The 23827-nt window shown below is 42.8% G+C and overlaps 1 protein-coding gene across 2 annotated transcripts; it reads right to left on the bottom strand.

The window, feature by feature from the left end:
* Nucleotides 1–4570: 4570 nt before the first annotated feature.
* Fabp4 (fatty acid binding protein 4) lies at nucleotides 4571–8931 on the bottom strand. Of its 2 annotated transcripts, none has more exons than XM_087634790.1 (4): nucleotides 8610–8931; nucleotides 6272–6444; nucleotides 5579–5680; nucleotides 4571–4811 (listed from the first exon to the last, which is right to left on the bottom strand). In XM_087634790.1, exons 2-4 carry the CDS (start codon nucleotides 6410–6412, stop codon nucleotides 4761–4763), a joined length of 294 nt encoding a protein of 97 aa, XP_087490916.1. In that variant the 5' UTR covers nucleotides 6413–6444; nucleotides 8610–8931; the 3' UTR covers nucleotides 4571–4760.
* Nucleotides 8932–23827: the final 14896 nt, after the last annotated feature.

The following is a 23827-nucleotide window of genomic DNA, read 5'->3' as shown; positions in this document are numbered from 1 at the left end:
AGAGTGAGTCGCACAGGCCTGCCCTATGGCACGAGTCTGCCTTAGTGCTTGCATCTGTGTTCTCCAATTGGAAGGCAAAGAACGTATCTGTGCCTATTGGCCAGTAGGGTAGCGGGTCAAAAGTCACCCCCTGGGCAGCTGTCTTTGTTACTCTCCTAATATTTATTCAGAAATGAATACTGCAGCTCCTTGTAGAACTCAGTTGGTGTGTGTGGCAAAGGGACAAGTCAAATTTTCAGCTTCTGTAAAATTCCCCACTACTGGGAGGGAGTCAGAGGGAGAAATAGCATGGAGTCTTCCTCCACTCACTAAGGTTTCTCCTGTGATATTGCACAATGTCATCCATTGTGATGTAAATTCAAATTTGGAGCCAGAATCAAATTTGTAACCTCATGTAACCTCTGTCACATGAGGTCACAGTGCCATTGTTACTTAACAGTCTTGTGCCTAAGATTTGAAACTTGATGATTAAGCCTTTGGCTGCTGACACACCTTTGTAAATGGCTTCATTAAATGGTTAATGTGGCTCTGGCCAATTACTTGTACTACAAACAGCTAATTTCATGCACACCTTCACAGACCCCACTCTAGCATGTGGTAATTTGGTTCAGAACTCTACACCACCCAAGACAGCACATTTAGACCTTAGAAAGAAGGGTATTAGAGAACATGGTGTGTAGAATTGCATTTCTATCAGATATCTGAGAGCAATTGTAAAAATGAATCAAGAAAAGACAATTCTTCAGACTCATTTCTGTTCCCAAGACAGCATCTGGCTTAAATGATGCTGTAGATAATAGGCAATGCATTTATAAGTGAGTAGCAAAAGAAATGAGGACCAAAGGCAGTTATGGGACATGGTGAGTCTCTGGTACTGGAGTAAGCCCTCCTGTTCTCACTGGATGCAGTGTTGATACCACAGGACCACCACACCTGACAAAGCACAGCTTCAGCAACCAGTGGTTTATTTTGGCTCTCAGTCTCAGAAGTTTTAGTCCACGACGGAGAGGAAGGCATAGTATAGCTCACAATGGTGGGAATATGTAGGCAGTGGCTTGCTATATCTCAGTAGACCAGGAAGAAAATAAAAGCAGGAACTTGAAGCCAGGTTAATGGCCTTCACAGACCCATCTCTAGTTGCCTGCATCTGCCAGCCAGGATGCACTTTCTGAAGCTACGCAGCCTCTTGACCAGCTGTGTGATGCTTGAGCACATTCCAATCCATGAGCCTGTAGAGGACATCGAAGAGTCAAAGCAGAATGTTTGGACTTGGCTTCCAAAAACTCATGGCCATTTCATAACGCAAAATGCATTTAATCCAACTTCAGGGATCCCAACACTTTTGCATGGTTCAGGATTCTGAAATCTAAGCTCTCTTCTAAGACAGAAGATAATTCTTTAGCTGTAAAACACTCCCTACCTCCAGTATCCAACAACGAGTGTAGGCATTGCCATTCCGAAGGGGAGACACAGGAAACAGACAAACCAGACTGAACCAAAGCGAGGCCGGGTAGTTCTATGTCCAGTATCTAGGCCTCTGTCATAGGAAGCCCCACAGACTTAGGCAGCCCCACACTCATAGCCCTGCTCCTGTAGCACATGGCCTGTGTTAGAAGCTGTCTTCTCTGGTGACTAAAAGTTTCATCAGCAGGTCCTTCACATTCCTAGTATCTCTAAAACAATATCCTCCATTGTAACTGCAAGGTCTACTGCTTGCATGGTTTTGACTATTTCAGGGACTCTGTCCCTCTCCCTCTCCCTCTCTTCCCTCCCTCTCCCCCCCCCTCTCTCTCTCGGAGAGAGAGCATCACATATTAGCTTATTTTGCTTACCCTATCTTTAAAATCCATCCATTTTTTGCCTATCAAAAATGTCCTTTTTAAAAAAAAATAGAGAGGAGAAAGGAATAGAAGTATAAAGGAGGGAATATAGGAAGGATCAGCTAGCACTAAAGGTCATTTGTAAAGGCATATAGAAACCTACTACTGTAGAAGCTTCCTACAATACACACATATAGAAAATTAATCTGAATGGAGTCACCAAATAAGAGGAAAGCTGATTCACCAACTAGATACCTTATGCTACCAAGTAAAACTTCAGGTTCCAGGAGTGAGCTATATCGTGTTAGGCCAAGGGGACCTCATAGAACAGTCCAAACATGGCGGGCTGTTGTCAAGGCTATTAGTTGCAACCCACAACCAGCTAGTAAGATTTCATTGCAGAAGTCAATGAAGAGATTGAGCTCTCTTGGCTGACATGCATGGCACTGGAAGGTATTCTATATGATACTAGAGGCAAAAGACGATTCCCCAGCATTTTAAAACAGTTATATTGGAGACATTCCTCCAAGGTAATTGTTGTCTGTATGGGGAGGCTCCCCCTTGGCTGTCTCCCCAGAGTCTACTTGAACTCTGTCTCTTTAGGTTTTGTCACCACTGATGCCTTCCAGACCTGTGTTCGGCCAGGATAATGGGTGAATTTCATAATTCTACAGTCGTGTTCTGTTTTGTCTTAGTGCTCTGAGCTCTGAGCCTCCATTTTCTCATCTCATCTCACAGAGACAGCTCCTGCCATCAGCTCACTCTGGTGATCACTAATGCACACCCTGCAGAGTGCCCGACGCCAGCTTGTTCTTAACGTTCACTGGTTTGCCACACCTTGCGCTAAGCATCCCTACACAGCTCTAGTGAGTCCAAATACTGGGCCTCACTGTTTTCGTGATTAAAAAAATATTCTTGTAACCAGGAACCTTCCATGTTAGTCCCTTATGTGTTACCTCTAAACCATGGTGTGACATATACAATAGTTGTGCAGAAAATGAACAGCTGTAGAAGTATGTTCCAAAGAGGATATCCCAAAGATGATAATGCATTTAATACATCTGATATTTTTACTAACATGTATCAATTACACATACTGGTTGAGGTCAGTGTGAGTTATTGTGACACTGGAACATATTCATACAGTGAGCTCTGGTCCAATCCATATTTTCTCCTCACCCTAAGCATCTCTACCCTACATCCAGGTTGGCTCTCTTTTAACTTCTGCATATAAGACAGGACAGGTGACATTTGGTTTTCTGTGTCTGGCTTATGTCACTCAACACGCTCTCTGCACCATAGATGTCTCTGTACTCTACACTCTAAAGGATTTCTGTTTGACTACAAAATATAAATCTCATGATTTAGGAATTTTACTCTATCCCTGCAAAGCCTCATTGTAGAGGTGTTCATGCCTCCCACAAAAGAGACATGCAATACACACAAGTACATACACATGTCTACACACGTACACTGCCTGGGAAACCTGACTGGTGTGTGTGTGTGTGTGTGTGTGTGTGTGTGTGAATGTGTTTCAAACCTGTTTTATATTTGCATGAACATGAGTTTTAAACTTCACTCTTACTGTATGTGTGTATGCATACATTTCAAACCTTACGATCATCATGCCTGTGTGTGTGTGCACAAGTGTTTGTGATATAGGGATTCCAGGGAGGTTTAAATTTGAGTAAAAGGTACTGCTGATAATAATCATAAATGTTTAGAAACTACAACATTGCATCTTTATTCATGAACAAACCTGTCACATGTCCCTAGTGTGAACCTTATGACTGGCATGACATCTGCATACACTGTTTCTAGGTGCAGCATACTGCTGTGGTTTGGATGAGGTATGTTTCCTGAAGGTACAAGTCCTAGAAGTCTGACCCCAGCATAGTATGTGAAGATGCTGGGGCATTAATGGATGGGAATTGCTGATAGGTTGTTCGCTCAGTGTGAATGAGCCGGATGGGCTTGAGGAGACAATCTTCTTGTCGGGAGCATTCTTTCTCATTTCCTCATGATACCACCTACCAGGAGCTCAGTCAAGTCTCTGGGGCTGTACTCTCTTGAGCACTCAGCCTCCAAAACTTGTAGCCAAGTAAATGTATTTCTTTAGAAGTAAACAGCCTCAGGATTTTGTTAGAGTAACGAAGGACTGACTAAAACACCTGCTTTAAACTAATTTTAGACTCGCTGAACATGGTGGTACATACCTATAACGCCAATAGCACAAGAGGCTGAGGCAGAAGAATTTCAGTTCAAGTCCAGCCTGGAATTTTAGTAAGAAACACACACACACACACACACACACACACACACACACAAACACACACACACGTGCACACACATGTGCGCACACACATGTGCACACACACGTGCACGCACACACACACACACACACACACACACACACACACACACACACACACACACACACACTGTGGAGTCTGGAGCTCTTTCCTACAGCATTGTAGATACTGCTGAATACTCCAGGACAGGGCGGTACAAACCTGCACGCTTGAATACATGGATAATTTCGCTGTGTTTAGAATTGCCCAAGGTCTTGTATGATACAGAAGGGCTTGGTGTTCAGTTTTGATAAGTTCTTGGACATTGGCTTTTCTGGCATGCATTATTATGAAAGATTAAATTGTTTGAATCAGAACCAAAAGTAATGTAATTTTTCTATTGTCTTCACTCCGTTACCAGTACAAAATTGACGCACAACACAAGTATCATTACACAACTTTCTAAGTCTAAAAAGGTTTTATTTAACCAGCATAACCATATCCAATAAAATCCCAGCTTCAGAAAAAAGTAATTGCTTGCTAATTAGTGCAAAATCGTATCTTAAAAAAAAAAAAAACAAAACCAACAAATCCCATCAACTATTGTAGAGTTTGATGCAAATTTCAGTCCAGGGCCTCGTCCCTTGGCTCATGCCCTTTCGTAAACTCTTGTAGAAGTCACGCCTTTCATGACACATTCCTAAACACAGGCACAAAATTGACATGGTAAATCACAGAGATAATAGCAGGGGCTTAATTTTTTATCTCTTGGTCTTGGAAAGGAAATGATATTCAACAACAACAACAACAACAACAACAACAACAACAACAACCCCATGTGTTGTAAAATCTTCTATCATATTGCACATCCATCCCCAAGTATAACAGGTTAGGGTGATACAAAGACCAAGAAGATAAAGGTCCTTCCCTCAGGGAACTGGAAACTCTGCACAGTAAGTGAGTGCCATGAGCAGAAATGCAGACTACAGTCTTGAGGATGTTGAGGATGTTGCACTAGGCTTCCGGTGATGCCACAGAGGAGGCAGGGATTGCTTTCTAGGGGGAAAGTGTGCATGGGTGGAGCCTGACTGCATGAAGGAGTGGAGTCTGACTACATGGGAGGGTGGAGCCTGACTACATGAGAGGGTGGAGCCTGACTGCATGGGAGGGTGGAGCCTGACTGCATGAGAGGGTGGAGTCTGACTGCATGAGAGGGTGGAGCCTGACTGCATGGGAGGGTGGAGCCTGACTGCATGAGAGGGTGGAGCCTGACTGCATGAGAGGGTGGAGGTGCAGCTTAGAGGACAGAGTACATTAGGCAAGTTTGAGAACCAGCATTCAACCGTCAGCTCCAACTAAACAAATGCTACAAATGAACCTTTTGTTCTACACAGCAGGTGTGTTTTCTAGTGTGCAATAATGGTCCTGAGGCCCAGACAGTACAGCTAAGTGTGCAGCATAACTCACCACCACCAGCTTGTCACCATCTCGTCTCCTCTTTATGGTGGTCGACTTTCCATCCCACTTCTGCACATGTACCAGGACCCCACCATCCAGGGTTATGATGCTCTGAGGGCACAGGGGAAAGAGATTGCAATTCGTGAAGGCCAAAAATCTGACTGAAATACGGAATCTGGGTTCAAAGGACTATTCTGAGGCCCTTAATAATACAGGACAAGAACATAGTACAACGAGAAAATACAAAGAGAAACACATCTTGAAAAAAGTAATGTAGAACTCATATATGTATATCTATTTATATATTCTGAATAGAAATAAAAAATAAAATTATGTCCCGAAGAAAAGGATATACTGTGAAAGAAATTAGATGGCGAAACATATGTTGGCACGGTGATATTACAGTGAGTTTTATTCTTTTAGCCTGTCTTTTGTAAACTTCCTTTAATCTTTTACTGCTCTAATTTACTTCGCACACACTATTGTATGACTCATGAAACACGTTAATCATTGTTAATGTTGGGACAACTTAGTAACAAGGGGAAATGCACCCTCTGTGCACTGATCGGATGGGTTAGGTATGGGAACCCCGAGGCCCGCAATCTATCAATGGAAGCTTTTCTTCCCCTTGTCCTGAAATCACTTCTTGCAGGCTGTGGCATTAAAAGCTTGGCCCCCCTCACACTGCACCTTGTTCCTCACCTTCACTTTCCTGTCATCTGGGGTGATTTCATCGAATTCCACGCCCAGTTTGAAGGAAATCTCGGTGTTTTTAAAAGTACTCTCTGACCGGATGACGACCAAGTCCCCTTCTACGCTGATGATCAAGTTGGGCTTGGCCATACCGGCCACTTTCCTGGTGGCGAAGCCAACTCCTATAGAGAAAAAGGGAACGCATGTAAAGCTTACATTTTAATGTGTGTGATGGAGGAGACACCAGGGTGCTGGGGGCTCCTTTGAGAGAGGCTTTGAAGCAAAGCACATTGCGCTAATCACTGAAGATATTCTCTCAGGTCCCATTATCCATCCAGATTTACTGTTAGCGTGTCCCTTGTCTGACAAATACAACCCCTCAGGAGAGTCGTCCTTAAGTTCAGCAAGAATGTACAAAGAGATTAAATCTCCATACCTCAATGTCTACGTGATATATATATATGTATATGTATATCTATATCTATTATAGTATGATATATTTGTTTGTATGCTATCTCTATTTTCTAACTATGATTGAGGTGGTTTGACCATTTTATTCTTTCTTAATTATTAAAAGTTATATTGAAAAAAACTAAGTCAAAGACCAGGCCTGACAAAGAGTTATTGTGTTAAAAGGTCATCTATTTTGAGGGAACAAAAATCACATTTCACAACAGTTGTTGCCAAGTGTAATTTTCTTCCCATATTACTCCCTCATGAAGTGAAGATATTTGATTAATTTCTCTAAAGTGAACAATGGTATTTTACACATGTCTTTTTAGAACGGCGACAGCATTCTCAACAATGAGGGAAATTAAAGGGGACTCACTAAGTATCTTTTGAACTCAGAATGTAAGGTAGTTTGGAAACTAACACTGCATCTCGGCCCCTCAAGTTGTGAGCTTGGTTTGTTTAGATGAAGGAGGTCAACAACCTACAGCTTTAGCTGCTCTCTGCATATGTTACACAGAATCCTCCTGTCAGGGTGCTCCGACTCCTTCAACACAAATGCTTAAATACAGGCTACGTCTTTGATCCAGGTGACCAAAGGCTAGAACTAAGGATGAACTGAGAGAGCTGTAGCATAGGATAGATGATGATGCAGAGGGCGTGACTTGGTTCTCTGTCTAAACATTAACCACCGTGAGGAAGTGGTGTGTCTCTGCCTTGAGTTGTCACCGCAGAAAGGCACATCGTTCCGTACCCTCAATCAGCACAGGAAAGGGACGAGGCAGTGGGAAATGATTCCAGAGAGACCATGACAAATGACAGCGTCACTTCTGTCTTCATTTTTTATTTGACTGCAGAAGCCAATGCCTGCCAGCTCGGCCCCGATTACAGTTGTCAGTTGCATTCAGGAGATATCTTGTCGCCTTTAAATATGGGTCTCTCCCGACTTAAATAGGGCTCTTATAATTTAGAGATGAATGTTACCAGTGCAAAAATGTGTCAAACAGTCAGGAACCAAAAGTGGCTCAAACCCTGTGGCTCGGTGCACAGTAACTACCACACTGAGCAGTAAACAGTCAATGGGCTAAGAGGTCAGTCATGCTGAAATTCCTGATATTCTTCTTATCTGCAAACAAGACAATAGTATTGACAGACAACCAAAAGTTCTCACTGTATAACTGAGGGAAGGTTAAGCCTTTGGAGATCCAGGGGATTCTATCCTAATGGAGACCACTCTGTCATATGGGAGGGTCCCGGAGACAAGGGGTTCAATACAGAAGCTCCCTGATAAAGTGCACTGGTTGATGGCCCCTGTGTACTGCCAATGCCTGGTGACCACTCCCACAGCAGCCTGTGGGCAGTGTTGACAGAAACCTAAGCCATTGCGAGCCTCTGTTATGGGAAGGGCTCGTTCTATATGTGCCTCACGCATCCTGCTTTTTTTTTTTTAATTACTCACAAATCTATAGCATCACATATCATTCTAAACCTACGAATGTTTGATCCCTTGAAGAAAAACAAACATTTGTCTACTGTAAAACAATCACACATTCTCATGCCTTGACATTGAGACAGAAATGAATTTGCTAAAATATATCTTTCAGCATGAAGTTTTTTTCTAAGATGGGCAATATCATGGCTTCAGTTTTAAGTAAAAGTTACCCCCATCCTTTTTTTAAAAAACATAAAGGGATATTTTTTTCTTTTTAAGTTGTTGCAAATTGTTCGTGTAAAAGGAGATGTTAAAAACAGGCAAAGAACCAAAGAAACCACAAAAAAAAAAAAAAAAAAAAAAAAAAAAAAAAAAAAAAAAACCACGCTTGGCAAATGAAGGCAACATCTTGTCATTCTACAGACAGTACAAGATTTTCCTTTAGGCTCTTCCCTGCTGGTTTACCTGGAGGGAGCACGGGGTTGAAGCTTTGATTGAGAAAACTGGGACAGACTTTTTCCTGTGGCTTCTATAGCCTCAGTGCTGAAAGCAGCGTTTCCTCTCAGCCGCAGCTCCCTCGCAGGCTGAATGAAAGGCAGCTACAAGCCCTCTCCCCAGCCAGGGAGACCTTGGTGCCCACAGCACTCACCCACTTCTTTCATGTAATCATCGAAGTTCTCACTGGAGACGAGTTTCCAGGTCCCCACAAAGGCGTCGCACATTTTGTAAGCCTTCAAGGAGTTCTCTTCCAGGTGAGAAAGGCTGCAGGATGGGGAAGGTGCTATGTGCCTCCTGAGTCCAGGGAACTCGCTTTTAAAGATGTCCCAACCATGTGACTGGAGGAGTGACCAATGGGGGATGACCCCAGATCATTTCCTTCATGACCAGACCCTGTATTTTTTCCTCTGAGTCATGTTTTTAATATAAATTTCTCAACTTTGGTTCTCCCTGGCAATGATCACTGGACTTAGAGTACAAATTATTTTTAACTATGAACAGAGTATTTTAAACGTTCCTGTTTTGACTGTTAAAAGCTAATGCATTGAACTTCCCCCTATTATTCCGTATGGATTTACCTCATTGTGGAGGAGACAATTACCTTGGGACACCCTTTGACCCTCTTATCTTGAGTTTTTATTTTATGAATACTGCAGTAGGGTGTTTGGTGGTTTGAATTTGGGAACATAAAGACTCTCTTAGAGATTCTTAGTCTCAATGTCTCTTTTGTTAGAATAGTGTTATCTCACGAATTATAACAAAATAAATAATGACATTTTAAAGTGGCCTAAACTTATTTATTTTAGACAGTGTCTCTCTACACAGCCCTGGTAGTCCTAGAACTCACTACCTAGACCAGGCTGGTCTCTAGCTCACAGAGATCTGCCTGCGCCTGCCTGTGAGTACTGTCTATAGTGGCCTAGACTTACAATTTCAAATATTCAATTTATTAAAATGCATGCAGCCCATTGCTCAGGAATGTAGTGCACAGATTCAATTAAATTAAAAGTTAAGCCTTACTCTTCCCATTCCTAAATAACCATGCAGTATTGATTTTTACAGGCCCCTTAAAAATGGGTCGCAATCCAAAATATGTCCCTCATTCCATTTCTGAAATGTATTGCAAGTTCTAAATTTACGCAGATCAAAGATTGTGGGTTTATGTCAATGATCAGATATCTAATCAAATACACCAAGGGAATCTTAATTGACCAGGTTAGAATTCCAAAGCAAAACAAAACAAAGAAACACCACAGGAGACTGAGTCAGGAGAATCATGTAGGTTCAAGGCCTGCCTGAGCCTCAGAGTGAGTTCAATGCCATCCTAGTCCATTTAACGATGAGTGTGTCTCAAAATTAAAAATTAGAAAAGAACCAGGATGCTCCACAACAACAACAAGGACACAGCAGGCTGAATATTTCCTCAGATCTGTGGGGACGGGTCAGCAATGGAAAAGGCCTGGCTTTGCTTTGGGGATGTGGGGTTTGAGGTCACATCTCAGAATCTCAGGGCTGACAGGGCAGGCACCCTGGTCCAGGCTGTTTGCCTTGCACTTTGCTCCTAAATGGGCAGCCTCTATGGAATGCATCCTTCTAACCTTTGCCTGTGTTTATTTCTTTTGGAGGAAATGACAATGGTATTTCTGACAATTTTTAATTAATGAGGAAACATCCCTGTCCGGATGATAAAGAGTAATGACGAGGTCTCAGTGGCAGGGAGAGTTTTCAGCTTGTACAGACCAGCTAAGGTGAGGGTTCATGCCCAGGCTCCCCTTTGGAAGAGCAACTTCCTTTGTGTGGAGGCAAACTTCCCTTGTTACTGCTCAATTTCTAAGTGCATTTGGGTGTTTGTTAGCAATTGTAAGATGAGCCCTTAACAGAAAATGTAGGCACATGCTCTTGGGATCACTTACCATGAGAACTGTTCTGGGTCCCCTATCCAGCTAGGCCAGTATGTTCTTCTTTGCATGTATGATTACAATGACTGAGTATTGACTCTTTGACCTCAAAATAGCAACAGTTTTGCAGGGAGTGAGTAAGCCTGGGGTAAAGGGCAGTGACCAAGACAGACTGTGAGCGCCTTGACGGCTCTTAGGTAACTTCTTCATTTGCCTTCCTGCTCGTAAAAGAAGCTCTTCACACACAGTTCAGGGTGTGCAAGCAAAGACCCACGGTGGGGGAGGGGCATGGCAAAGTGCTCTCTGAATATAAACTGTGACCTACTTGGTTTTCATTTAATATAGCAAACCCATCAGGAACTAACTGGAAGCAAAGGTGAAATTCTACCAGAAAAAGCAGAGAACTTAGCGACAGGCCAGCCGCACCATCATCAGAAGTAACCCCTGCCAATACACACACACACACACACACACACACACACACACACACACACTTCACATTTGTTCTCTTCTTTGTATTTGTGTCTTATTACCTTCACCAATCTCAAATGCCTGAATTTTATATAATTTTAAGACTGTGCACATATATAATTTACTTTCTAGGAATAGAGCTAAATGCAAAGAAGATATTAAATCCCTAATAAGTGCCAGTTGTGCTTAGTACATGGTGATGCTCTGATATAAGAAAGATGTTACATGTTAAATTTTTAAAAAGATTCAGAAAACAAATAAAAACAAATAAACAAACAAACACCTGACACAGCGGAGCCGTGGAGAATGGTCTACAATGGGAACGGCCTGGCTTTGCTTCAGGGATGTGGGGCTTGAGGACATATCTCAGAATCTCAGAGCTGAGCCAGGGCAGGCCTGATATTTGAAGATATTTAATATCTTAAATATACCTAAGACAGGATGGTTAGGGCTGCAGAGATCACTATCAGGGCGTAAAGATTTTAACAACCAGTTGGAAAGTGGTGACGCATCTGAGGGAGGTGGATGTCTTGATTTAGAGGCCAGCCTGATCTACAGAGTTCCAAGACAGCCAGAGAAACCCTGTCTTGATTAAAAACCAAAACCAAAATCTAAACAAAGCAGAAAAGATCTTAAGAACCTCAGGGTACTACGGGAAAACATTTAGCAAGGGGGTGACATGTATGAACTGCTTAAGGGTGCTATAAGTAGACGTCAGGCCACCACCATGTGAAAGGTGATAGTTTAGTAGGAGAAAGAGCTTGTGTGGGTTTCCAGAGAAAGGAAACAGCCATTGGAGCAGCTCTGCCAATAATCCTAGGCACTCTGAGTCCCCCAGTGGCCTGTAACCTGAGCCCCTGATCATAAAAAGGAACTTAATAAGTAAAATGTTTGTAATCACCACCCTTTCAGGGTATAACCTTGGACTGGACTTATATATAGATCATGGGGTTTCAGTTCATTTATTTTTGTCCATTACAGTTGTGGGTGGGTGGTTATGGTTCTGACTCTGGCCTGAACTTCTAGAAGGAGGAACTCAGGGGTCTCCTGGCAAACAATGGAAATAGCTCATGGTAGATGATTCAGAGATGAAACCCGGGAGAGTGAAAAGGAAGGAAGTTTAGCAAGAGAAGGGATGAAAGGAGAGAATCATAAAGGAAGGAAGGGAAGGAAAAGAAGGGCTCTCAGATACTCTGGTGCCCAAGATTTCAGAAATCATGAAAACCACAGAAAGAAAGCCATAGAAGGCTGCTCAGGCCACAGTGAGCTCCAACCCTGCTAAAGAGACAGAGCCTGAGCAGTTCATCCAGGGGTGGCTGATTGTTGCAAGGCAAGGAAGGGCTGAGCTTTTGGGGGAGCGTAGAGATGTGACACTTCCACCAGTGAACTCTGGTCCAGTGAGAGAGCACAAATGGCAAGCATCTGGGAACTCTATTTGCTCTCTGGGTGGTAACTTCCCTCTTGACTACAATCCCTTCTCTCTGGGTGAAATGTGCATTTGTCATATGGCTTGCCAGGAATCTGCATGGCTCTGCGAGTCTCCAGCTACACGATTCTTGCTGGGAATTCTGGGCTCTAAAGATACCAACCAACACTCTAGAGCTGCTGTTACATTTACATTTGTATTCAGCGGGTGATAATATTTGTTATTGTCTTATAGATCACCTCGCAGACTAGAAAGATTCTCTAGCCTTGGAGTTAGACATGCTGAAATCCTACTTCCACTGCTCATGAGCTTGCACACGTCAGTGGGCTGGTTGGTTTTGACAACATTCTCCTTCCTCATCTATAGAACTGGGCAGCTGCATCTGATGGCTACCATTTAATTAGCTATCTGAATGGTCAAGTTCGTTAGCAGGTTGCTAGCTCAACCTCACTTCACGTGTGGCAAGCCGCATGGTATGGTAGGGCTGTCGACCCAGAAGAAAAATCGCACCCTTGGGAAGCCTGGGCTGGGAAGAATTAGAAATTTTTCCTGACCTAAAATATCCTTGCTTGGAAAACATGCTCTGCAGTCTTCGAAGTTTCAGAGGACTGGGCTCTCTGCACTGGTGACTGCAGAGTGAGGGGACATTCTTCAGATCTTGAGAACAACCTCAAGAAATTAATGAAATGGAAGATAATTTGTCTAGATATGCATGTGTCCTAAGAGTTACTTTTCTCCAAGGTTGGGGGGTGTTATTCAGTCCATTAGCTGAGCTATGTTCAAGACTAAGTCAGTCCCTACCATTGTAATAAGGAAAAACACTATTGGTCCCAAGAAGCAACACTGTGTTAAACACAACATTGTCCTGAGTAGGGGGAAATACAGACATGTAGACAGACTGACACTTGTTAAGTACATCAGCTGGAATGATTGAACCCAGAGCCCTGCACAGGCTGAACAAATACCTCACCATTCAGCTACATCTCCAGGCCCCGGATGGGAATATTTGAAATGCTTTAAAAAAGAGTAAAGCCTCTCATATGATAGCATATGTGTAAGCTGGGGTTCTCTAGTCTCAAATTTCAACATCTAAAATACTACAAATACCTTCTGAGTGCCGACATGATTCCACAAGTGGAAAATGCCACTTCGTGTAACAGCTCACATAGCCCACATGCTGGTGCCTTCGAAACTTTCCTACAAAGTTACCTTCAGGTTCTGTGTGGGAATACACATGCATAGGGAATGAACTTCTGGCTTAGGCTTGCATCCCACTCTCCTCAGAGCTCATTGCTTACAATAAAGCAAACATTAACCCCCTCCCAAGATCCAAACTCTGAAGTACTTCTGATTCCGGAAATTTTATTTATTCATTTATTTTGTGTTTTTCAAGACAGGAGTCTCACTATACAGCTCTGGCTATTCTAAAACTCACTATGTATACCAGGCTGGCCTTGAATGTACAGAGACTAGCCTGTCTCTGTCTCCTGAGTGCTGGGATCAAAGGCAAGCACTACTACCCCTGAACATTTTAGATAAGATAAGATTTACATAAGAGGTATTTAATGTCCAATGTTACATGTTGATGACAGAAATCTCCAGGGAGTCTCATCTAAGGCAAAAGCAGCCTGCCTCTTTATAATATGAGTCAATCAACCATCCATTGTCTAATGTGTGCTAAGAGCTAGGAATCATTTGCTATAATAAGTTGATTAGGAATTTTGTGTATCCCACCGTTTTTGTTTTTTTCTGAAAAAAATCACTTAATACTTTTGGTTAAAAAAATAGTGTTTGCAAACTCATTGTATATTGGAGGCTGTGTTTTTCAAATACTCGTTGATGTTTAACTATATTCTTTAGAATATATTTCCATTGGACTGGGAGAGGGCCAGCAGTCCCACTGTATTGCCTATTATTGTAGCATTTCCTAAGTTCTCAAAGGGAAGAGTACCAGCCCAAGGAAAACGTCCTCTGCTCAGAGCCTGTTCCTTACTCTTTGCTACAATGTGTAAGTATTTTTACAAAACGTTTTCTTTTCCTCTCTTGGGTGAGTCAAGGAAAGAGTCAGCATTCTCTCACAGCATTAGCCGACAGGTCTATGAGCACAAGCAGAGATGCTGAAGAAGCCGAAGAAGCCAAAGAAGCCGCTTCCACACTTCTCCCCACCACCACCACCACCCCACCCCCGACACCCCTCCCATACCATTGCTCTCCCCCCTCTGCCCTGCCCTGCTCTGCAGCTCTCAACTGGTTTCCTCAGAGCACAGAAGCTGTTGTCCTAGCCCCTGCTCTTTCCCCTACTAGCCTTGGCAAGCTATGCAAATAGCATTCTTGCTTTCTCACAAATCATTCCCAGGGACACTGTCCTCATGAGGTGACAGATGGCTTTTTTTTCCCCCTGTGTCCTTTGACATACTTCTGAGTTCCTCTTAAGTACAGAGCAGGGACTATTTTAAATCAAGTCAGTGAGACACCCCTCAGTTCCCATCTTCATGTTTTGTACTCAAGTTCATGGATTGTCTTTATTTAAACATATGTTTATAAAAAAGAAAATTAGGGTGCAACGTTGGTGTTTGGTCGCTGCAAATATACCAGAAACATCAAACCAGAGTGAGTAAACACTAAATAAAAAATTTTGATTAGTGAATAGCTGCCCCGAGCTATGATTTTAAAATGGGAGTTTAAGATATTTAATTAGAAGGCATATAAAGTTGTATGGGTAGCATAAATTCTATGTCACCTTTCTCAAAAAAAAAGTCATCACTCCCTCATGGAATATAAAGTATATTCTTGCTAATAAATTTATTACTGTTTTTCTCTTTGTTATACTCCTTTAATTACTTAAATTTTACAGTGACATTTAGAAAATAATTAGAAAAGACATAGGTTATATTGGGCTTATAAAACCAGCATATAAGCGCTATAATATTCACGAGTGTATTATTTTAATGTCTTTTTGCTGTGTTTCCTATTGAAGCTTGCAATGGGAGAACTAATTCTCAAACAAACAAACAAACAAACAGTTCAAATCTTCCCTCCCCCTCTCCACCCCTACACCTGGAGATACTGTCCTGAGTCCCTGAAGAAAATTTATGAATCATGATAGTCAAAATTATTTAATTTTCTCAAAGATCCCTCGTTATAACAGGTATTTAGGAAGTGCCTCTGCTTTGTATAAAGCACCTGTATCAGATGGGACTCTCCCCTCTTCTCACATCGGACAGCTGTTTTCCGTAAGTACAGATGTGTCCATTCACATTCAGGGAACTAATGCATATATACCATAAAGCAGAGCACCTTGTCATGACAGAATGTCTACCACTGTGACTTTTACTCTTGATGATTTAAGGGACAATAACAGAACCTAGTGCCCTCCATTGTGGAGGATGAGGTTTTAAGTAAGCAAATGAACTATAGAGTAATACTCTCAATACCCAAGAGTTAGGGGACTGACACTCCTCCTGGAGAGGGCAGGCGATCCTTCACAGGATGTCCCGCCTTAGAGTAAAGTTGGAGTTGAAGAGTGTAGCAAGTGGTCACTGAGGGGATGTTGCAGGCAGAGGAGCTTCCTCGTGCCACCCTCTGATCATCCATGAGTCAGCACAGAAGACGGCTGCAATGATAAAATCTTCACATCCTAGGCTCCTGTCTGCAAGCTCAGCATGGCGTCAGCAATAGTTTGGTGCCTGTGCACGGGATGGATCCCAAGTTGGGTCAGTCACTGGATGACCTTTCCTTCAGTCTCTTCTCCATTTCCTCCCTGCGTTTCCCTTAGACAGGAACAATTCTGGGTCAAAACTTCTGAAGATGTGTGAGTGGCCCCATCCCTATGGAAGAGTTACAGGAAGGATTGAAGGAGCTGAAGGGGAGGGCAACCCCATAGGAAGAACAACAGTGTCAACTAACCAGACCCCTCAGAGCTCCCAGAGACTGAGCCACCAATCAAAGAGCACACATGGACTGGTCCATGGTCTCTCGCACTTATGTAGCAGAGGACTGGATTGTCTGGCCTCAGTGGGAGAGGATGCACCTAATCCTATAGAGATTTGATGCCTCAGGGAAGGGGGATGCTGGAGGTGGGGTGAGGTGGAGGGTAGGTATGTGAGGGGGCGGATAGCTGGGAAGCACCCTCTCAGAGGGGAGGAGGTTGGGGTGAAGAACTCTGGGAGGGGGGACTGGGAAGAGAGTCAACATTTGCAATGTAAATAATTTAATAAAAAGAAAGAAACCCTTCTCATCCTTTGCACTGTAATCTTCGTTTTGGCATGGGAAACTTACAGTGCATTTTTGAAAGTAGTGCATAACAGGAAAGCAAAAGCTCGTCATATAAAAATAATCCTGGCAAAAATGTAAAACTTGGAGCAAACAACAAAAGTCAGATCTAAACTGGAAGCAGAGAAGGCACAGGGTCGTGAAAGGCAGGAAGGTCACAGGAATGTCTGATAGCAAAGCACAGCAGCGTGAAGGTACATCAGGGAGATTCTGAGACAGGGGACTGCTGAACCCCACAAATGTCCCATGTTCCTTTCCCCTGCCTCTCCTTTCTGCCACACAGAGCCGTGTGGTACTCTGGCTGCCTGTCTCAGCAGCACCTTGTAGGTTGTTAGGAATGTCCACTCGTGGACCTTAGCCACCAACCGGAATTGGTTGTGCAAAGGCCTGACACAGCAAGGGCACCCCCAGGGGCTCGATGCTTACTCAGACTGAGAAACCATCGCCTAAGATTGCCATCCTGGTGAATTATCCCTCTGCTGCTTGAATAAATGAAATGGTTAGTCCTCTGGTCTTCCCTGGTGTAATTACACAGGGATGGCTAGGTTGTAATTTCATGGCATGAACCACAGAAAGATCTTGGAAAACAAAGAAGATAAAAGATGGTCCCTCTTATACTCTGCTGCAGGTAACTGATGGCCTTGGGACGGAACAGCCAAGATGACCACACCACTTAACAACTTGGTGTCTAACAAGGTGGACATTATGCACAAAACCTCCTGACACAGGGCAAAGAATTTCCTTTGATCTAATCAATTGCATCAGAATCCTTTTCACCCTCCTCCCTCATTGGCCTCAGAGACTCAGGGAACTCCCTTTGCCCGGGGAATGCCAGTGTTTCCAATTTGGAAAGACAGATCATCATTTCCGACTGCACATCTGCCCTGGTACACAAGGTTGGCTAAATCTGAACAGGATCTCATCTATAAGAACCTCATGGGGTGTGGGATGAGAGGTAGGCAGAAGTGGAAAAATTCCCAACAAAGCAGCTTAAACAGGTGAGAGCTTTCATTCTCCAGCACGCTGTCCTAAAGCTCACTCTCTGTCAACAATATTCTCAAAAATTTAAACAAGAACAAAGTCAGGGTGGGGCGTACAGCTCAATTATTGAGGGTTTGTTCCCCAAATGTGTGTAATTCTGGGTTTCATCCTCAACATATGTGCAGGCACACACACACACCAACACTCAGACACACACGTGCACACGCACATACATACATGAAACCAGCAACAAAAGAGACTTTTTGTCCTCGGTATTAGGATCTCATGAGACCTTGTAACTCATGTAGGAGACACTGGATCCTTCAGAATGTAACAAGTGCAAGGTCATAGTTCACAGGACTTGCTATGAAACGGAAGCGTAGAGGTGGAAAACAAAATCAGAATGTGCATCATTCCACTACGTCTCGCCCCTTAAAGCAGATCGAGCCCTCCTTTTTGGATGGTGGCTGTGCCTTTTAGATCATTTTTCTGTCAGATATATTGCGAGAAGGGCTCTTGGCTTCTAGATGGAGATGACGGAAGAAAATTTTTACTGGAAGTTTTTCAGGGAAGCACTGGTTACAGCTCCGTTTTTTCTTCATTCAGCCTGGTTTCTAGTGAGAGACCTTTTGAGAGCTTGCGAGGAACAAGGGGAAGGGGATCTTTCTGCAGTAGAACGTCAGTCTTCTCTCCTAGTCATGCATTTTGAGAAACCCCCACCTAAGCCTCTCCACCCCTCGCATCTCCCTTGTTTTATTTTTCTAATCTTAAAAATTGCATTTATTTCCTGGGGGTGGGGTATGCCACAGTGCATGCAGCATATGGAGATCGGAGGAAAACTGTGGGCATCACTTCTCACCTTCTGCCATGGGGGTCCCAGGTACTGAATTCCTTGACTCATTTTACCAAAACTACTACCCCAAAAAAAATCTTTGAGAGGGGTAAATAAGGTGACAACAAGAAAGTGCTGAGTCAAAGCACCAACGTAGGCCACAATAGTCCTTGCTTGTATTCCTTTGGGTTTTTCTTATCCTGTTTTCTCTCTCTCTCTCTCTCTCTCTATATATATATATATATATATATATATATATATATATATATATATACACACACACACACACACACACACACACACACACACACACACACACACATTTGTGCCAGGGAAATGTTAGTGGTCCCCCCAAAAACAGACAGGAGCCAATTTGATGCAACTCACAGAAGAGTCTTTATTCGAGCTATCTCAGGTCCCTACAACGCATCACCATCACGCAGAACAGTTTTGGTAGTGGCAGAGCCTTGAATGTCTATCAGGCAAGGCTTTATAGTGAGCAGCATTCAGGGAGTACGTGTGCAAGCCTCTAATAGGAAAGCTACTGTAGTCTGTAACATAATTGGCTGTGCTGGGAGTCATATCATAAACTTAATTTCTGTTCCCCTCTGCATTCGTGGTCATTAGGCAGGGGTGGCCTTGTAACCTGGGGGTGCAGGTTTGTTGGGGCAATGACCTGGAAATGCTGGTCTTGTTGAGGATTAACCTAGAGATTGGAGCTAGGCACAGGTTTTTGGGGGAGACAACTTGAGGTACTAGCCTGTTAGTTTACCTGAGTTCAAACTTAGGTCAGGTTCTCTAAAATTTAGTCTGAACTTAAAACATCTGGCAACTCAATAGTTCCAGCACTGAAGCAGGAGGATTGCCATCAATTCAAAGCTACCTTGGGCTATAGAGTGGAAAACATGTTCTTTTTTTTTCTCTCTCTTTCTTTTCTTTTTTTTTTCGGAGCTGGGAACTGAACCCAGGGCCTTGCGCTTGCTAGGTAAGCACTCTACCACTGAGCTAAATCCCCAAACCTGAAAACACATGTTCTTAAAAAGAAAATAAAACAAAACAAAACATGGCAGCAGCCAATCCCACACCTCCATGTCTCTCACTCATCACACCTAAACATGGACTCTTAAGAAGATTTTTCCTTCTATTGCATGGCCTCTAAATTTGGATGAACTAAACCTGATTAGGATGCCACCCTCCCCCAAACTCAATCCAAAGACACTGGATTTCAAGTCAGTGTTCACAATGCCTAGCACTGCCAAGTCTTCCTGAGTTTCGCTATGCAAGAGCTATAGGTGAGGAGGCTGGAGTTAGGTGGGTGGACCCAGCAAATTCCAGGAAAGCAAACCTCTATGCTTTGGAAAGAGGTTCTGGAAACCAGAAAGATGGGCAAAATACCAGCCATGAGATAAAATAAATATTTGTCTACCCAGAGTTGAAGAAAAGTTGAGATTTTTTTTCCTGACATAGGAATGTGGAGTAGTCTTTTCACAAATGACCTGTTTCAAACCACCACCTCCCCAGTGAGACTTCCCCACTTAGAGACTGTGTGAAGACCCTGTAGAAAATGGAGACCCCAAGCTTTGTTCCCAGCTGTTGATTTTCTAGGATGCGAGCTCCAAATCCTACATTTTTTTTATTAACTTGAGTATTTCTTATTTACATTTTGAATGTTATTCCCTTTCCCGGTTTCCGGGCAAACATCCCCCTAACCCTTCCCCCCTCCCCCTCTATGTGGGTGTTCCCCTCCCCATCCTCCCCCCATTACCGCCCTCCACCCAACAATTACGTTCACTCGGGGTTCAGTCTTGGCAGGACCAAGGGCTTCCCCTTCCACTGGTGCTCTTACTAGGGCATTCATTGCTACCTATGAGGTCAGAGTCCAGGGTCAGTCCATGTATAGTCTTAGGTAGTGGCTTAGTCCCTGGAAGCTCTGGTTGCTTGGCATTGTTGTTCATAAGGGGTCTCGAGCCCCTTCACGCTCTTCCAGTCCTTTCTCTGATTCCTTCAACAGGGGTCCTATTCTCAGTTCAGTGGTTTGCTGCTGGCATTTGCCTATGTATTTGCTGTATTCTTGCTGTGTCTCTCAGGAGAGATCTACATCCGGTTCCTGTTGGCCTGAACTTCTTTGCTTCACCCATCTTGTCTAATTGGGTGGCTGTATATGTATGGGCCACATGTGGGACAGGTCCTGAATGGGTGTTCCTTCTGCCTCTGTTTTAATCTTTGACTCCCTATTCCCTGCCAAGGGTATTCTTGTTCCCCTTCTAAAGAAGGAGTGAAGCATTCGCATTTTGATCATCTGTCTTGAGTTTCATGTGTTCTGTGCATCTAGGGCAATTCAAGCATTTGGGCTAATAGCCACTTATCAATGAGTGCATACCATGTGTGTTCTTCTGTGATTGGGTTAGCTCACTCAGGATGATATTTTCCAGATCCATCCATTTGTCTATGAATTTCATAAAGTCATTGTTTTTGATAGCTGAGTAATATTCCATTGTGTAGATGTACCACATTTTCTGTATCCATTCTTCTGTTGAAGGGCATCTGGGTTCTTTCCAGCTTCTGGCTATTATAAATAAGGCTGCTATGAACATAGTGGAGCACGTGTCCTTTTTATATGCTGGGGCATCTTTTCAAATCCTACATGTTTTTATTATGTTCTTCTTCAGGGCCTGGAGAGATGGCTCCTGTGTAAGAGTGCAAACGTCTCTTGGTCTGAGCTCCCAGGTCAGAAGGCTCACTGTCACCCATAGCTTCAGCTCCAGGGGATCCAGAGTCCACTTCTGGCTTCCAAGGACACTGCCATTATTCACAATCTGTTCCACTAACCACACAGAGAATTATTTACAATCTTATGCAAAGTTTTATTGATGATTACAAAGTTTTATTGATGATTTGCAAGTCTCCCAGGACTACATAGTGAGATCAAGAGTAAAAAAAAATAACAACAAAGAATCGTCTATTCAATGAAAAATACACAGCTGAGTAAAGGCTTCGTCACTTAATTTTATCTTTCTGGGTATTTTGGTCTTAGTTATCTTATCTCCCTAGATATATTTTAGTTGCAAAACAAATGACTTTACCTTCCTAGAGCCCTAAAGTTAGATCTGATTATCAAGTTTTATTTGATAACCAACCTTTAATCTAGTTTCTAGTGCCTACCACTCAATTATATATTTCTAATTATGAAGTCTTCTATGAATCCTTTCTGAGGATTCATTCCTGCTTTGTAGTCTTCATACAAACTCTTTCCCCAAAGTATAATTTAATATCCATTGTCTCTGCAGAACTGACCCTTCTTGGACTTTACCGTCTCTGTCCTCTGACATCTTGATACATTAGGGCATCCATCCGTGATGTGTGGCCTGAGACAGCACTGGCTTTGTGCTGATCAAATTTGCTAACATTAGAGTAGGACACATATTGAGAGCAGGGGCTTTTTTGTTGATAAAATTGACCAAAAAAGTTATGTAAAGTATCATTTAAACTAGTTTTACCCTAATGTGGTCATACATTCCTATAATCCCTGATATTTGGGAACGTGAAGCAGTGTGATGAGCAGTTTGAAGTCACCTTGGCTACACAGTCAGGTGCAAAGAAGCAAACCAAACCGTGATTGCTCAGTGATCATGGATTAGCCCCAAGAAGCCTGCTGCACAAGCACTTCAGGCTCAGTTCCCAGTGGGTTTAAGTACCTAGCACTTTAGTTTTCATAAGCTGAATGGAACCAGTGGCTATACCCTAGCTTCTCTATTCAGAAATAGTGTGGAGTATTTTAAACTACTCAGTTTTAACTATTCAGATATATATATATATATATATATATATATATATATATATATATATATATATATATATTTCAAGCTAAGATTTGTGCTTGACTGTGGCTTATGAGGAAAGTGACTGTGACTGAAGTATAATACAGACAAGGTTTAGTGACTAAAGCACCTGCTGCAAGCATGAAACTGTGGGACTGGATTCCACCACACACATAAGACCTGGGCATGGAAGTCAGTACTGAGCCCTGAGGGGGCTGGAGACAGCTGGTAGGACACTGCCACTCCATGACCAGCCTGCCTAGGGCACTTGGTGAACTCCAGACCAGTGAGAGACACTGTCTTAGTAAACCTAGTATAGGGCACCTGAGGAGGAATAATGTGCAGCAAACATGTTCACCCACACACATTTGTACACACACACACACACACACACACACACACACACACACACACACACACACACGTTCCCTTGATGTGAGATTGAGATAAGTAGTCACTATTCTTAATTAATTTGGTATCAGAATGTAGTTAAATATTGTCTATCAGCTTTTTCATTTTTAGAGATTTTTATTTATTTTATTTATGTGAGTAAACTGTAGCTGTTTTAATACACACCAGAAGGAGACATCAGATCCCATTACATATGGTTGTGAGGCACCATACGGTTGCTGAGATTTGGACTCGGGACTCTGGAAGAGCAGTCTTAACCCCTAAGCCCTCTCTCCAGCCCTCTATTTATCAGCTTTAACCAATAGAGTTGTTTGAAATGTCTCTGCCTTCTGATTTGGAACTTGTATTTCTAAAATGTGTGGCCCTCAGGTTTGGAACAGGAAAAAGAACATTAACCTCCTTAATGGGCAATTACGTAGAGACTGGAGGTCAAGGGTGCACAGAGTGAAACCCCAGTGTCTCTCTGGAAGTCCTGTGTGCTGTGTGCACTTCAAGAAACAAACTCGACAGGCAGAGAACCTAAGAGCAGCCCCTTCTCTTCAGTGGTCTCCCATTGTCTTAACATCATCATTCCCCCTAATCACTCAAAAGATTGAATACTGAGACAATTTACAAGTGCAGAGCTGTTTTTATCCCATAACCAGGTTTCTTGACCACCTATTTGGCATTATGTGCATGTTCCAGAATCTACTGTGTGAGAAAGGGAAGCAGGAAAGGGTGGGGACAGGGGAGAGGGAGCTAAGAAAGTCAGAGATGTGAAAATATTCTATTAGCCATGATCGAGCAAGTAACTAGAAAACAAGGAAAGGTTACATCCTGCAGCTTTGCTATTCTAAAGAGTTTACCAGAACATAGCATCTTAAAATATTAGAACCAAGGGTTTAGTGATAGGTGAATCAAATAACAAATATATTGGCAGTTACTAGGTCAATAAAGCATTATAATTGTAATGGGTCTTAGCAATTTTTGCCTTCATAGGTCCCTTCTATCATGGTAATGTTAAAAACTTCTTTTAACTTTAAACACTCAATTTTTTTTCAATCATGGACAAAATTTGATAGACTTGTTTAGAAGTC

This window comes from Rattus norvegicus, chromosome 2 (assembly GCF_021556685.1).
Source record: "Rattus norvegicus strain SHRSP/BbbUtx chromosome 2, alternate assembly SHRSP_T2T, whole genome shotgun sequence".
Lineage (NCBI taxonomy): Eukaryota > Metazoa > Chordata > Mammalia > Rodentia > Muridae > Rattus > Rattus norvegicus.
Note: the sequence above shows the minus strand (reverse complement) of the source record. Positions and strands in the feature narration are given on the sequence as shown.